The sequence below is a fragment of the Schistosoma haematobium genome, chromosome ZW (assembly GCF_000699445.3).
Source record: "Schistosoma haematobium chromosome ZW, whole genome shotgun sequence".
NCBI lineage: Eukaryota > Metazoa > Platyhelminthes > Trematoda > Strigeidida > Schistosomatidae > Schistosoma > Schistosoma haematobium.
Window position 1 is genome coordinate 17,617,266 of NC_067195.1, and position 12,698 is coordinate 17,629,963.

Below are 12,698 nucleotides of genomic sequence, written 5' to 3' on the forward strand. Positions count from 1 at the left end.
AATACATTCTTCCTCTTTAATGAATAAATTTGTTAATTAAATCCTGTTGATTTACAGTCATGTCCCTATTTTTTTGAATTAGCGTTTAAAATCACAGAATGCATGGCCAGATCATTTAGAATATGATTTTACAGAATCATTAGAATATTCTAATATCGATGTTGCATCAAATGTTTGTGAAAAACTAAATATATCGTCAAATGCTTTTAAATTAGTCCCATTACTCAGTTTTAAAGATGCTGTGGTGCATGTGAAACGTCCAGATTGTCTAGTTTTAGATGTACGTAATATCAAAGAATATAATAGGTAAGCATTCTATTTCTATAATATATTCCTATTAATTGTTTTCATAAGTAATATATTCATGTATTCTGTTTGATATTGATCATAAATTCTTATTTATTTCTCCAAAATTTTAAAAGTGGATTTAGATGAATTCACTTGGTATTGTTTACTTGAATCTTCCCGTTGATGTTTAGGACTGTGAACGGTACTAGGTTCGAGTCCCGGAGTGGACATCAACTCTGAGATGCAGAGTCCCAAATAGGACGAAACGCGCGTCCTGGATTCCAGTGCTAATCACTATCCATCTTTGTTTATAATTGATTTAGATGGTTATAACATTTAATTTTCGTCCATAACATTCTATGGGTACCATGAAACTAAGCAGTGATTCAATAATCGTTATAAGCAAGCAGGCAGGTCTGTCATCTCACATTATCTATATTATAGTTTATAGAGGTGAGCCAAAAAAACTGCGATGAATTTTCAACCAGTTCTTAGTCGATCAGAAAACAGCTCTTAGGAAATGGCTATTTTTTGGAAAACAAAGCAATAATGTCATAAGTGTTAAACGGATTTCGCATAATTAAGTAATCTGTTAAAATCCTTTCAAAGTTTTTCTTTTTACAAATTGAAAAAAAATGTTATATGACTTTATCCATATAGATATACAACATTTGTCTTTTCGAACCCTTTTAAAGACCTAAAATGATTTATAGTTCCCAGATTGTTCTGGAATCATGAATTAATGTTGAGATTTAGGATTAAAAGTTATGTTTGGAGTTTTTGTCACAAACTGACATAATGTAGTTTTACTTTATAACTACATAGATTGAAGGTTTAGTTGTAGCACTATGCGTTCAGTGTTATGGATTTTAGATTAAAGATTCAAGGTTTAAGTCATAGTTACGCGTTTACGGTTAAGATTTAGGCATAGAGTTCATTTGAGAGTTTCATACATGTCACATAGCAAGAATTGTTCACTTGATTCGTTTAACACTATTTTTTTCACTTTATAGCAAGAAAGCTAATTTTCGTTTTCATTTTTAACGTTTAGAGGACTATACAGAGGTACTTGTACCGCAAAATACCTAACAGCCATTTTCTCAACTTTGATTGCCTCATCCCTATAATATATTTTCACTTATATCATTTTCGCACTTTTTCTGGAAATACTTTTGTTTTGACCGGATGAATAAATAGGAGAGTATCACGTGATTAAGGAACACTAACATAATAACAGTATTAAAGATTGGAATCATTTTGGCACTCATACCTACATGGAAAGTAGTATGGTTAAAGCCAAGTAATCAGAATTAATTCTGTAGTTAGTCACTGTATTAAAATAAACTCTTATTTTTTATCTTGATGAATGATGAGCTATGATATTTTCATAAAATCTTTGGGTTATAGACAAATTTATCACAGAAAAGTTATTGAAAGATTGATTTTTAAGATCAACTTTCTCTTCACTCAGTTATATGTGTAATATACATATGCATCTCTCAAATTTTTTTGATTATGACAATATGATTCATGTTTATTTATCAAGAATGTAGTTAGATAATAATGTTTAAAGTAAAGAGACTTCAGAATTTTCCTTTTTTCTAATCAGATTTTCCGTTGTTTAGTCATTCCCCCAATTTTGTATTGCCATATATTCCCATTCATTATAAGAGTATGATAATTTATCAGTGTTATGTGTTTGTAGATACTACTAGATTTTGTAGTTTATATCACAGACTGATGTTATTTAGATAACCACTGAAAACCACGAGGCAGCAAACACATGTTCTGTCCTGGTACCGGAATCCTTGTCGGTACACATCCACGATCCCACCTAGATCCACTCCAGGACCTTTTGATCTTGTGGCGAGCACTTAAAGTGTGGAACACTGAGCTAGAATACATTCGTTCACATCGTATAGCCTCCATCGATTCACGGTATTGTGCAATCATCTCTCGATTTTATTGCTACTGTTTCAAACTCGACCTTTACATCAATTCAATCATATATGAAATAACGAGGTCAACGTTATTTTTCATGGAATTAACTGATTTAAGTCAATAGGAACCAAATTCAAAACATTTAAAATAGTTAAGAAGTAATTTACTCTGTAATTCGCTTGATCAAATAAAACTGGAGTTATCTGCAACATCTTTAATGTACAATGTGTTTGTTGTTTCAAGTATTTTCATTCACGGGGGTGATTGTTGCATATTATAATGTAGCTTTCATTAGTACTTTTTGGTTTTCATCCTGCACGTTGGACTGTACCACATTGACTTCTTCATATCAAACAGTTATAGAAATCTCCACAGGTGATCAGAAATCTTTAGTGAAAATAAAACTCCAATTTGGAACACTCACTCACTAAATGAACATAAAGATAGTCGACAAACAGCTAGATACAACAAACTTGTTGAACAAATAATACTTAAAATGTATCGAGATCATGAACCGATTGATGTTAGACCACCATTGAAAACCTGCATGCACTGGACGGCCGTTTTGTCTTATTGTGGGACTCCTCAACAGTGCGCGTCCACGATCCCGCTCGCGGGAAAGTAAAATTAAATAGAGCAATAGATAAACTGTAAATATGAAACGCAAAATAAAAAATGTTAGACATTCTAAGGTCAATCAAAAGATCAAGATCAAATGTTCATGATCCACTGTAGTTTTATTAATCGCTTTAATATGATTTACTTTGTATTCTAGGTTTTTGTGCCATTGATCATTCAATAGTTCATCCATACACAAGAAATACTTTAGATGCAATCAATTCGACATAAGAACCTTTCCATGCATCAGTTTAAAAAATTCATCCATTAATTTTCTATATTTGGGTTAAATTACAAGTTCCAACCCTGTTGCTTCACTGACTTAACTTTCATCTGGCTGGTAGTATCAGTAGTCTTCACAAACACACACATTATATATATAAACCCTGCTTCGCTTTGGGCACCCGGGCAGTATCACAGCCCTCACACATATCGAATGGGATTTTTGTGGCGCATATGTATTTTTCGCCTCCTTGTACCAATATCTATGTGTTAAAATAATAATAATAATAATAATAATAATAATAATAATAATAATATATATATATATATATATATATATATATAAACACTTACATGTCGATGTACAGGGTAAAAAGGGGTGCTACACAAATTTCTTCTGTGCGCAACGGTTGGGCCATTTAATAAACATTCCAATAGTTTCAGCAGTTTCCAAAAGACAAGTCCGTATATTACAGGGTAAATTTGACGGAATAAGGTGTATAACTATAAAAGTCTTACTCAATTCAACTTTATTTCTTGTATGTTTCGGGATCTTCTGGATCATAAAGTCTCGTAGTAATTTCTGGTCGTTCGTTCAACTTGTGATATCAGTTTGTCCATAGAAGTATGAAAGAAAATGTGTAAAATTTACTCTTTGAATTTAATTATAGGCATAAAAATCGGAGTATTAACGAATATGAATAAAAGAAGTCTGTTAGCCACTTTATAATTAGCAAATCGATTCACGTGCTAATAAAATTCCTTGTTAACTGTTAAAAATACACTGAACGTAAAGATGAGTATTACAAAAATCATAAACCAAGTCTGTTAATAAAATTAGACAGGCTTACTTTACGTATCCGATATTCTGTTTCCTAACTTTATAAATTCCAAATTTACATGCTAAGACACATTATTGAATGTTCTGTAAACACTTGACATTGTAACTGTGATATTTTTCCAAAAAAATCGCTTTTTTTTCAGATTTCATTTGCCTAACAGTATTCATTGTGGGATTTCCAGATCTGTAATGCGAGATTCTTCATCAATAGGAATTGAAGAAAGCAGCGATATATCTTCAACTACCACTAGCTCTTACAATACTTCCTCTCCAGAAAACTGGGAGGTGATTGACTATCCAAGTGGTAATCGTAATCGACCGCAAATCATACCAGAGTTTTTAGCCTTTCTTATAAACCAAAAACTATGGCATCAAACAACACAAGCTAGACAGTTATTAAATATTAAATCAAGTCATGGAGTCACTAAGGAATCGGTCAACACAGTAACACCATGTTCACCTGGGCTCTTAATTGTATGTGGCAACGACGAGCGTCTTTGTCGGGATCTGGCGTTTTGGCTCATAAAATGTGATATTGATCGTGTTTGCATACTTTTTAGCAGTAACGACAGTATATCAGACTTCATAAACTTATGTTCTCAATAGTTTGTTGTTCTGTCATCTCACCATCTCATTATTGTGATTTGTATACCTCTTCATCCCTTTGGTTTCTGTTCAGTATCAGACTACAGTTTTAAGTTCTTTCCGCTAAATGACATCAGTATTTTTTCCTGTTGTACGCATCAATATATTCTTGATTTTATGATAAGTGATTGAACTACTGTTGCTAATAATCAGTCGTTTGTGATTTATTAATTTCCTTCGTATCTTAACCGTATTTTGTATGTATTTAATACTTTTCAGCATCACTAATTCGTTGTATTTTTATTGTTTTGTTAATTCTAATCAGAATTGACTGGGTTGTCTAGTGGAAAATCAATAGAGATGTTTATAGCACTTTATTTATGGAAAAGCTCCAAGCAATTTCCGGAAACGTCATAGTCTCGCTAAGAATAATGCTAAATCACGTGGTTACCACTCCGGTGAAACGCATTGGGGTCAGTTGTAGTTATTCAAAGCAGTAAACTATGTATTTAATAGATAGAATGTCACAGATTTTTTTGTCAGATTGACACTGGGACATGATCGGTTCCCAGAACCAGTAAGCAGGAACTGGTGTAAAATTCTCAAATTTCTTATGGTAAGACGATTTTTACTTTCAGTAAAAATTAATTCCTTTGAATAGGCGCAAAACGTTTAGAGTTCCAAGAGTTCATAAAATCCAAGATTTGGACAGTGGCGCACACCAATCGAGATTTCTAAAATAACGTAATTCGGTGGGAATGGTTGTATTGATTTAATGCAAAGGTAGGTGTTAAATATACACTGTCAGGTGCTTTGGAGGTTTATATGAATGTATGAAAATCCCTTCTAATGTGACGTGTTGCCTTTCGAATTATTTTCCTCTGTCCCTTCAGCTGCATACTTCCCTGATCTTTTAGTCCTAGATGAGACAGCTACTATTTTTCCATCGTAACTTTTACTTTTCCTTCGTCTAGCGAATTCCTATGGTTCTCACGAACTACATCAACATTGTTTTACGTGGCTCTGATGGCTGCCATGTTGACTCATTTCCCTTGCATTTTTATCTTAAATTAAAGCACATTTTCGTAAGCGCTCATTGTCGTAAAAATCTTAAATATTACCTTTTGAATTAGGTCCACTTGATCTATCCAGAAGGGATAATTTTATATTATTAAGAACATTTGCTTTTTCGAACTGACTTGATTGAATTTGTTGAATAACTGTGGTAATTTCTCTAGAACCGTTCCTTACTGTTGGTACAGCTCTCAGAAGGTGCGACTAAGCCCGATGCAATTCTCTAGAACATCGACATGGCATGTGTGGTAAAATAGTTGTGTAAACTTTCTGTTTTTGTATTGTCTGGATTATAACGATGTTACTGCACATAACAGAAGCTTTAAAGACAGATGTTGTTCTGTACATTTTGACACTTCAGTAAACGCTTTTTTGGGACTCAGGGGTACTAGACGCTCCATTGTCATGGTCATATCCGAATCAACCATAATCAAGTTACAGAATAAACACTTGCATGTCTACTTTGTTTGACTTTTAACTGGTAACCGCACGAGTATCCGAATGAAATTTCATATTTACTACAAATTTCAATCCGATTCGTTTTAAAATTTATTTGCATGATCCATAGCTGTTATCGTATGGTCGATTTGTATTCACGGAGCCGCATACAGTCGAATTACAAGTTATCTATCTCATAATATGTCAGGTGTCGGAGAGTGAATGTGTTCTTATCAAAAAGCAACCTGCTACAATCTTGTGACTGAATAATTCTATCCACTCAGAAGTGGACAGTCACCGGTGCCTAGTTGTATCAAGCTTGAGAGAATTATCATCAATGATAAGGGATGTCAGATCAGCGGTCTAAATTTTTCGCGCTTGTCGTGAGACTTGATATTACTTCAAATTGAAAAACATCAATAAATTAAGTAGACCTGGACCAGAAGGGATATAGTGAAGCAGCCAGTTGAGTTCATCTGAAAAGTTGTTTATATGCTGCAGATTCTACTAAGTAACATGAAAAGCCGTACAAAACGTGTGCGAGTTTTATTAGGCCACACGACGCCAGGATCAAGCACAAAGGCAAGTTTGAACTGACCATTCCACTTATGAACTATCTTGATCATAAAAAAACGTAAATGACAGGGACTATCAACTCGGAAAACCTTGTATAAGTAGCTTACCTGTCCATTCACATCAGGCTCATACAGAGAAACAGGAAGGAGAAGCTCATGCGTTTAAAATTGAAAGCATAAACTGCTTATACATGAACGCCACGAGTTTACCAAATAAAATGGGTGAGCTATGTGACGGTCATCTGATAGGAATATCTGAAACTTGGATATCTTCTCAGTTTACGGCACTGTTGGGCAGAATACGAACAAACTGATAACAACGGTGCATACAGGCAATACAAACGTATAAGGAACACGTGCACAAAGGCAATAAGAGAAGACAGACTTCAGTACCAGATAAAGCTTATAGATGAGTTTGTCCAATCATTTCTTCGACAAGCCAAAACTGTAGTTTCCCAACTATTATGTCATAATGGCCTGACAAATAACGACGGTGACGCCGCCCACCTTTTGGCTGGACAATACTCTTGGACATTTCAACCGACCCACGTCAACTATACTGATGACAGCTTTATCTGCAACTGCACAGGATTTTCCGTAGCGAACCTGAGCGCTGACTTGGTGTACCGGAAACTGCAGCACCTAAGAAAAGACATTTCTCCTGGCCCAGATATGGTCTATTCTGCTATATTGAGGGAAGCAGCTTCAATCCTGGCAACGCCACACTCTAAGCCGAGGAAAACTACCGGAAAATTTGAAGCTGGCTCACATCACACTAATTTTCAAAGGAGGTCGATGCAGCGAACCTTCAAGTTACCGACCGGTGGCTCTTCTCTCCATACCCTCGAAAATCATGGAGTTCTTGATATGCGATGGTATAAATGACTATTTACTGTCCTCAAACTTCTTATCACCCCAACAGCATGGTTTCAGGAAGGGTTACTCTTGTATTACCAACCTGCTGACTGAGGCGGACAGATGGACAAGCATCCTCGATCTCAAGGGGAAGGTTGATATCATCTACCTAGATTTCTCAAAAGCTTTTGATAGGGTCAACCATGTATGTCTTATCAATAAGCTCAAACGAATGGGTATCAGACCACCTCTAATCGATTGGCTCACTTCATACCTGAAAAATCGACATTTTAAGGTCAGTGTTAATTTCACTTTATCTCAGGCTATGGAATGTCCTAGTGGGGTCCCCCAGGGCTCAGTACTAGGACCTCTTCTCTTCTTGGTCTACATAAATGATCTTCCTCAACAGGTAACGTCAGACTTATTACTTTTTGCCGACGACGTGAAACTTCGGAGAGAGATACGCAGCCAAGACGATATACAGGCACTTCAGGAGGATCTGACTACACTTCAAAGTTGGGCAGATGGCAACGGACTTACCTTTAACACTTCAAACTGTAACGTGGTTCATCTGAGACATGTTGCAGACTACAGTTACAACTTAGGTAACTCCTCTCTAGTAGTATCCCAAGTCGAAAAAGATTTAGGAGTCCTGGTGCCCTACGATTTAAAGTCTTACGCTAACTGTGACAAAAATGCCTTCCGAGCAAACCTTGCACTAGTAACATTGAAGCGCATTTTTGACTAGTTTGACCGGGTAACTTTCCATTTAGAATACGGAAACATAGTATTTCATCCCTCAATCCAAAACGATAAGGACACTGTAACGTATCCAACGGCGAGCCGCGAAATTAGTTCGGGGACTCAAATCCATGCCTTATGAATAGCGCTTCCAATCACTCGTTAGAGCATGGGCGTCTTAGAGATGACCTTTTAATTGCTTACAGTATCCTTAGCACTTCTGGACATTCCCTTAAATGCCTATTTAGGTTTAGCTGCAATACAAAACTAAGGGGGAACACCCAGAAACTAGAGACACAACACAGCAGAACGGACTGTAAGCTCAACTTCTACTCCTTAAGAGTTGTCAAATGCTGGAATTCACTGTCGACTGAACTAGTCCAAGCCACTTCCCAAGAGTTCTTTAAGAGAAATCTTGACCTATTCTTAAGGACTAAGGATAACATCGTATTATGATTTACCAAGTTTTTTTCTTTTTCACCTCTTATCGTTAATATACCTAGGTTCCTGCCTGGAAGTACAGGTGATCCACTGCTACTAGACACGGAAGTCCGTTAAGCGAAAGCTTCGATTACGTCCAAAACCGTTTGAACCATTTGAAATCGATAAACATGATTGAAAATGAAACAGTCAATAGCTGAATGACACATTCTCCAACAGGTGCAGTCATTGTCATAATATCTTGCATTTAAGATAGGGTGATAAGAAGTAAGACGGTTCCTATTATCTCAGGAGCAACATTCTACCGAAAGGCATAAAAATATCCCTCAAGTAATAGTTGCGAATCGAGAAGCCAACTGTACGGAAACAACAAACCTTTAATAAAATCACCTGGAGCAAGTCGATCAGTCAGATACCCAATACGGTTGTCCTAGAATCCTAAATGTTAGGTAATACACGCGTGGAACGGTAGTCGAACTCAAAAAATTTTGAAGAGTTGACTACATTTCAAAAACTATAGACAATAAAGTAATTTTGATCTCAAATATTCTAAAGGAGAAACCGAATATGCGTAGATACCTTCAGCAACAGGATAAACTATAGATGTGGGGAAAGAATAAGTTGATGACCATAGGGGAAGACAAACATAAACAAATTCTCTAATATATTCTTATAGACCTATGGGAATATTATCTTTGGGCCCTGAGTTCGGTGCGCACCGTTGAAGAGACGAAATATTTATCCAGTGCTCCCTAGTTCCATCCGTCACAAAAAATATGAGACCTGTAGTTTTTGTGAGATTGTCATTGAAGCCAAGCTAAATTATTTAGCAGGCAGATCACTGAATGTCAAAAGTTTTGTGGGCCCCGTCAATATCAAGGACTACCAATGTGAAGTAATTGGACACCACGGAAAGGACAGTGAATACACTCTATATTTATTTGATCTGACAATATTAATACATTTACTTAGCAATGCCATGCTTGCGCTATAAAGTCGTCTCAATAACCAATGTACATGGATACCACAATAAGGTAACCGACGTTATGCATTAAATGTGAGGTGTAACGTGGACGTTAACCAGAAAATCACACTATCTTTGAGCAGACTTCATTCATCGAAACAAATCATTTATATTGACGATTTTCAAATCCTTAAACCACATAGAGTCCGGTCAATCATTGGTGGCAATCTGTGTTTCTAGAAAGTGTGATGTATTGCGCAAAACTTTTGTTTATGCTTATCAAACGCAGGATACTCTAAAGCGAAAGAGTACTAGATCTTATGTGAGCTCAGACAATCTCAAGGAAAGCAAGTGATATAGAGGGGAAACTCAGTTTCGTCGTCTACTTAAGATCATTCACCTTCACTGATATGGAAATCATAGTTTCGGGCCCAATATTATGAAATGAAACGACGGATACTTTAAAATATTTCCATACATATTTGTATTAAGGCTTTAAGATACACCTCTTGTGAGAATGGAAAACTTGTAGTGGTATTAATTACTAACCGCACAACCTTCGAAGTCGAGCACATGATTACTCAAAAGAATTATATTCAACACAACACAAAGAGAAGGTCAGTATGGGTACACCACAAAAATTCAATCTACTCATTCGAATGGCACGGCTCAGCCTTTCAGGCATGGTCACTCCTATGTAACTTATCCCTTTTATTCACAATAAATATATTCTTCTACATCCAGCCTAAACGTGTTCTTTAGAAACTCCAAACACTATATTACTGATTGTACAATACGACGAGTCAGAATAGTCAATGATATGACTTCCATGTATGATCTCATAGGTTAGGTAGTCAAATTATTACAAATCCAAATATCAGGATTAGATATGTTATTATAGCAATGCTAATAACGAAGCGGACCATAGTTCTACAATCCCTCCCTGTATATAACACAAATGGCAATAACCTTTCGTTACACTATGAATGCAAGATTATCATTCTCGCTAATTTTGTTGTTTGTTCCGTTCATCTTGTTTGAAGAAGCCATTACTGTTATTAATTTTACACATCATTTTGGTTTTCTCGATGTGCCACTTTATCTGTATTGTTTCTCCTTTATGTTGAACTGCCGGATAACTCATCCGAGCAAGTTAATGGTTGGATACAGCTCATATAAAATTACATCAACGATATTACTTACTTACGCCTGCTACTCCCAATGGAGCATAGGCCGCTGACCAGCATTCTCCAACCCACTCTGTCCTGGGCCTTCTTTTCTAGTTCCTTCCAATTCTTGTTCATTTTTCTCATGTCTATCTCCATTTCTCGGCGTAATGTGTTCTTTGGTCTTCCTCTTTTTCTTTGACCTTCAGGATTCCATGTGAGGGCTTGTCTTGTGACGCAGTTGGGTGCTTACCTCAATGTGTGTCCTATCCACTTCCAGCGCTTCTTCCTGATTTCTTCCTCCGTTGGGATCTGGTTTGTTCTCTCCCACAGTAGATTGTTGCTAATAGTGTCCGGCCAATGGATCTGAAGTATTTTGCGTAGACAATTGTTAAGAAACACCTGTATTTTCTGGATGATGGCTTTTGTAGTTCTCCAGGTTTCTGCCCCATACAGTAGAACTGTCTTGACATTTGTATTGAAAATCCTGACCTTGGTGTTGGTTGACAGTTGCTTTGAGTTCCAGATGTTCCTCAGTTGTAAATATGCTGCTCTTGCTTTGCCGATCCGCGCCTTCACATCTGCATCAGATCCACCCTGTTCATCAATGATGCTGCCCAAATACGTAAAGGTTTTTACATCTTCCAAATCTTCTCCGTCAATTGTGATTGGATTGGTGCATTCTGTGTTGTATCGGAGAATCCTGCTTTTCCCTTTGTGTATATTGAGACCTATTGCTGTTGAGGCTGCTGCCACACTGTTCGTCTTCTCCTGCATTTGTTGTTGCGTTTGGGATAGAAGGGCCAGATCGTCTGCGAAGTCTAGATCATCCAACTGCATCTTAGATGTCCATTGTATCCCGCGCTTCCCTTCAGATGTTGACGTCTTCATGATCCAGTCGATCACCAGGAGAAAGAGAAAGGGTGAGAGTAAGCAACCTTGCCTAACACCGGTCTTCAATTCGAACGACTTTGTCAACTGTCCTCCATGCACGATTTTGCAGTGTAATCCATCATATGAGTTCTGTATGATATTGACTATCTTCTGAGGCACGCCGTAGTGTCGAAGAAGTTTCCATAGTGTTGTTCTGTCCACGCTATCAAATGCCTTTTCGTGGTCAATGAAGTTGATGTAGAGTGATGAATTCCATTCAATTGATTGTTCCACAATGATCCGTAGAGTTGTGATTTGGTCTGTGCACGATCTATCCTCACGGGATCCTGCCTGTTGGTCACGAAGTTGGGCGTCTACGCAGTCCTTCCATCCTGTTTAACAATACCCTGTTGAAGACTTTTCTTGGTATTGAGAGAAGAGTGATACCCCTGTAGTTATCACACTTGCTGAGATCGCCTTTCTTCGATATTTTGATCAGAAGTCCTTCTTTCCAGTCTTTTGGTACTTGTTCCTCATCCCAAATATTATTGGAGAGAATGTGGAGTATCCTTGCAGCTGCCGCTACGTCTGCCTTTAGTGCCTCTGCTGGGATGTTGTCCGGTCCTGCTGCTTCGCCACTCCTGATTTGTCTGATGGCCATGCTGATTTCTTCAATTGTTGGTGTGCCAACATTGATTGGGAGGTCCGTGGGTGCTGCTTCGATGTTGGGTGGGTTCAGTGGAGCTGGTCGATTCAACAGTTCTTTGAAGTGTTCTACCCACCTGTTTTGTTGCTCTTCAATGTTGATGATTACCTCGCCTTCCTTGCTTTTCACTGGTCGTTCTGGTTTGCGGCGATTTCCAGAGAGTTTCTTTGTCGTGTCATACAATTGTCTCATGTTTCCTTCTCTTGCAGCCTTTTCCGCCGTCGTTGCTAAATCTTCCACATATTTACGTTTGTCAGTTCTGATGCTCCTCTTCACTTGTTTGTTTATTTCCGTGTATTCAGCTTGTGCCTTGGCTTTTTCTGCTCTTGTTCGGCTGGTATTGATCGCTGCCTTCTTGTTCCTCCTTTCT

The 12,698-nt window shown here is 37.3% G+C and overlaps 1 protein-coding gene across 2 annotated transcripts in view; it reads left to right on the forward strand.

Annotated features, from left to right (window-relative positions):
* The window catches only part of MS3_00002909 (uncharacterized protein), a 28,746-nt gene extending 17,425 nt beyond the window's left edge, over nucleotides 1–11,321 (forward strand). Inside the window, exons 8-10 of one of the 2 annotated variants that reach the window (XM_051210563.1) lie at nucleotides 83–4,968; nucleotides 5,012–5,111; nucleotides 5,157–11,321. Coding sequence is in view for 1 of the 2 variants with exons in the window: in XM_051210564.1 (XP_051070571.1) it covers nucleotides 83–306; nucleotides 4,054–4,516 (687 nt within the window). In the remaining variant the exon portion in view is untranslated. Of the gene's footprint in view, nucleotides 1–82 lie in introns of both variants that reach the window. The other variant, XM_051210564.1, reaches the window with a different exon arrangement.
* Nucleotides 11,322–12,698: the final 1,377 nt, after the last annotated feature.